At 66.3% G+C, this 4051-nt stretch overlaps 1 protein-coding gene across 2 annotated transcripts in view; it reads left to right on the forward strand.

Moving 5' to 3' along the window:
• Positions 1-4045, forward strand: part of GRK2 (G protein-coupled receptor kinase 2) — a 7597-nt gene extending 3552 nt beyond the window's left edge. The window contains exons 7-21 of one of the 2 annotated variants that reach the window (XM_027903576.1): positions 154-205; positions 339-430; positions 676-775; positions 899-977; positions 1053-1183; positions 1377-1471; positions 1548-1655; positions 1738-1804; positions 2052-2152; positions 2243-2309; positions 2393-2488; positions 2566-2728; positions 2808-2944; positions 3055-3165; positions 3792-4045. In XM_027903576.1, coding sequence (XP_027759377.1) covers positions 154-205; positions 339-430; positions 676-775; positions 899-977; positions 1053-1183; positions 1377-1471; positions 1548-1655; positions 1738-1804; positions 2052-2152; positions 2243-2309; positions 2393-2488; positions 2566-2728; positions 2808-2944; positions 3055-3165; positions 3792-3953 — 1561 coding nt within the window. In that variant the 3' untranslated portion in view covers positions 3954-4045. Of the gene's footprint in view, positions 1-153; positions 206-338; positions 431-675; positions 776-898; positions 978-1052; positions 1184-1376; positions 1472-1547; positions 1656-1737; positions 1805-2051; positions 2153-2242; positions 2310-2392; positions 2489-2565; positions 2729-2807; positions 2945-3051; positions 3166-3791 lie in introns of both variants that reach the window. The other variant, XM_027903575.1, reaches the window with a different exon arrangement.
• Positions 4046-4051: the final 6 nt, after the last annotated feature.

Consider the following 4051-nt stretch of genomic DNA (forward strand, 5'->3'; position numbering starts at 1 on the left):
GGGACACTTCTCAGCCCCAGGTCTCTCCCAGGGTCTCTGCTCCCAGACAAGGGTCCCAGGGGGTGCTGCCTGCCTCCAGACAAATCCAAGGGTTCTTGGCAGAGGGTGTTTCTCCAGGGTCTCCACTCTTGCCCTGTCTGTGCTTGCTTGCAGTGACAAGTTCACGCGGTTCTGCCAGTGGAAGAACGTGGAGCTGAACATCCATGTGAGCGGGAACCCCTGCACCTCCAGGGAGGGGGACACGGGGAGCCTCTGTGTTCCTCACCAGAGGAAACTGAGACACAGGCTGTGGGACCCAGGTGTCCAGGCTCACCCGTGCCTCCTTGTCACCCCTCCAGCTCACCATGAACGACTTCAGCGTTCACCGAATCATCGGCCGCGGCGGTTTCGGGGAGGTCTACGGCTGCCGGAAAGCAGACACGGGCAAAATGTAATAGGGGATACTCCACGTGGTGGGGGGGGCAGAGGGGTTCACCCACGATTTGGGGGGCTGGTGGTCCCAAGGGCACCCACTGTGGTGTTGCCGTGATGACGCGTGTCGGGGTGTTGCGGAGAAACTGCCACGGCTACGGGGCGGGAGGTGGGTGCAGGGATGTGGCCGTCGGCGGTGGCACTGGAGGGACACGGTGGTGTGGCCGTGGGGACACAGTGGCTGCAGGGACTCCGTGCCCCCAGGTACGCCATGAAGTGCTTGGACAAGAAGCGCATCAAGATGAAGCAGGGCGAGACGCTGGCCCTCAACGAGCGCATCATGCTGTCCCTCGTCAGCACCGGGGTGAGGGCACAGGGGCAGGGCTGGCACCCTGCTGCTGCTGGGCTGTGGCAGGGCACAGGGATCAGGGACAGGGAACAGGGACAGGGACAGGGAGGATGACCCCCCCACCGTGTCTCCTGCCAGGACTGCCCGTTCATCGTGTGCATGTCGTACGCCTTCCACACGCCCGACAAGCTCAGCTTCATCCTCGACCTCATGAACGGTGAGACCCCGGTACCGAGGGACCCCGTGGCTCCGGGGACAGTGCCAGGGTGACAGCTGGTCCCTGTGGTCACAGGGGGGGACCTGCACTATCACCTGTCCCAGCACGGCGTCTTCTCGGAGGCGGAGATGAGGTTCTACGCCGCCGAGATCATCCTGGGCCTGGAGCACATGCACAGCCGCTTCGTCGTGTACCGTGACCTCAAGGTGACCGTCCCCACAGGCACCCGCACCCTATGGGAGCCCCCTAAGATCAGTCGCAGACTCTGAGACCTCAGGGCGGGTACTTGCTGACCCCATCAGCACTTCCCGGCCCCATCTCAGTCCTGTGGACACCCCAAATCCCAGAGAGCCCCGCAGCTGTGCCCGTGGGCTCAGGGGGAATGCCGTGTCTCGGCAGCCAGCAAACATCCTCCTGGACGAGTTCGGGCACGTCCGCATCTCCGACCTGGGCCTGGCCTGCGACTTCTCCAAGAAGAAGCCCCACGCCAGCGTGTGAGTGTGCCCACACCCCTGCCCGCCCTGCCCCCCCGCCCGGGGCGGCCCCTGACCCCCCTGTGCCCCTCCCCAGGGGCACCCACGGGTACATGGCACCGGAGGTGCTGCAGAAGGGGGTGGCGTACGACAGCAGCGCCGACTGGTTCTCCCTGGGCTGTATGCTCTTCAAACTGCTCCGGGGGTGAGTGTCGGGCTCGGGTGGGTGCGGGTGGGCACAGGTGGGCACTGCTGACCCACCCCCCCTCTGCCCACTGATGCTGCAGGCACAGCCCGTTTCGGCAGCACAAGACAAAGGACAAGCACGAGATCGACCGGATGACCCTCACCATGGTGAGTGGGGGCTCCCCTGTGTGTGTGTGTGCCGGGAGTGCTGATGTGAGGGCAGGGCACGAGCACCTCTGGGCTGCTGTGCCCCCCACCATGTGCTGGTGGTGATGTGAGGGGCTCACTGGGGATGTGGAGGGTCAGGGACAGCTGGGCTATGCCCACAGAGCATGTTTGTGCCCATCTGTGTGTATCCTGTCCCTGTCCCTGTCCCTGTCCCTTGGTGCCAGTGTGCTCGTGGAATCTCCCACAGGCTGTGGAGCTGCCGGACTCCTTCTCCCCGGAGCTGCGCTCTCTGCTGGAGGGGCTGCTGCAGCGGGATGTCAACCGGCGCCTGGGCTGCATGGGGCGTGGGTGAGTGCCCCGAGACCCCCGGGGTGCCGGGGAGGGTGTGCTGGTGCACCGCTCTGAGAGCGCCGCTCACCCGCTCCCCCGCCTCCCCAGGGCTCAGGAGGTGAAGGAGGAGCCCTTCTTCAAGGGCCTGGACTGGCAGATGGTTTTCCTGCAGAAGGTGAGAGGCACTATGCCCATGGTTGGGAACAGGGGCAGGGGCAGGGGCAGCCACCCCTGTGACCCCCCCGTTCGTACCCACAGTACCCGCCGCCCCTCATCCCGCCCCGCGGCGAGGTGAACGCGGCCGACGCCTTCGACATCGGCTCCTTCGATGAGGAGGACACCAAGGGCATCAAGGTACCGGGGCGCAGGGGCCGAGCGTGGGGGCATGGGGTGCCCAGCAGCCCCTCACCCCGGCGCCCCGCCCTGCCCAGCTGCTGGAGAGCGACCAGGAGCTGTACCGCAACTTCCCACTCACCATCTCGGAGCGCTGGCAGCAGGAGGTGACCGAGACCGTCTTCGACGCCGTCAACGCCGACACCGACAAGCTGGAGGCCCGCAAGAAAGCCAAGAACAAGCAGCTGGGCCACGAGGAGGGTGAGTGGGGCCGGGGACCCCCGTCCTGACGGTCCCCTCGGAACGCACCCGGGGCTGACCCTGCCTCTCCCGGGCACAGAGTACGCCATGGGCAAGGACTGCATCATGCACGGGTACATGGCCAAGCTGGGCAACCCCTTCCTGACGCAGTGGCAGCGCCGCTACTTCTACCTCTTCCCCAACCGCCTCGAGTGGCGCGGGGAGGGCGAGTCGCCGGTAAGGCGGGCGCGGCACGGGACGGGGTGGGCACGGCACTGGGTGGGCACTGCGAGGGGTCTGGGGGGTGTGGAGGGCCAGGGGCCGGGCTGAGCCTGTCCCCCCAGCAGTCCCTGCTCACCATGGAGGAGATCGACTCGGTGGAGGAGACGCAGGTGAAGGAGCGCAAGTGCATCCTGCTCCGCATCCGCGGGGGCAAGCAGTTCGTGCTGCAGTGTGATGTGAGTGTGCCCCCCTCCCCCTGGCTCACCCCTAGGGCTGGTCAGCCTCTTGGGCCACTGGCCATCTCTGCTGGGTGCTGGCCACCCCCTGCACATTTAGTCCTTCAAGCCGTGACAGGGCATGAATACTGAAAGCTCAGGGCAGCTCCAGAACCCAGGGAGACCCAAAACACCCTGTACCTTGTCCTGGCACCCCAGGGAGTCCCAAACCACTCTGTCCCCTGCTCTGGCACCCTGGGAAGCCCCTGACCACTCTGTTCCCTGCCTCAGTGCCCTGGGGAGAACCGATCTGATCCATGCCCTGCCCCAGGGAGCACATGTACCCTGCCCTGGCACCCTGGGCAGTCCCTGACATACCAAATCTTGCCCTGGCACCTCAGCGAGCCCCAAACCACCAGTCCCCTGCCCCAGCACCCCGTGCCCTGCCCTGGGGAGCACCCAACCGCTCCGTACCCTTCCCTGGCACCCTGTGTGCTGCCTGGGAGTCCTTGGCCACCCTGTCCTCTGCCCTGGTGTCCTGGGGAGCCTGTCCTGACCTGTTCCCTGCCCTGAGCATTTCCTGGCCACCCTGTCCCCCTGCCCTGTCCCCTCCAGGAGCCCCTCCTGACCCATTGCCTGCCCCGCAGAGCGACCCCGAGCTGGTGCAGTGGCGGAAGGAGCTGCGGGACGCGCAGCGCCAGGCGCAGCAGCTGCTGCAGCGGGTGCCCCGCATGCAGAACAAGCCCCGCTCGCCCGTGGTGGAGCTCAGCAAAGTGCCGTTCATCCAGCGCTCCCCCAACGGGCTCTGACCCGCTCCTGGCGTCCTTTTCCCCCTTCCCACCCCGCCTCTAATTTATTGGGTTGGGTTCCCGCGTGTCCTCCCGTGTCTCCTGGGGCTGGTGCCACC

The sequence above is a fragment of the Empidonax traillii genome, unplaced genomic scaffold (genome assembly GCF_003031625.1).
Source record: "Empidonax traillii isolate 1590-97213 ecotype Southwest subspecies unplaced genomic scaffold, ASM303162v1 scaffold982:size219053, whole genome shotgun sequence".
Lineage (NCBI taxonomy): Eukaryota > Metazoa > Chordata > Aves > Passeriformes > Tyrannidae > Empidonax > Empidonax traillii.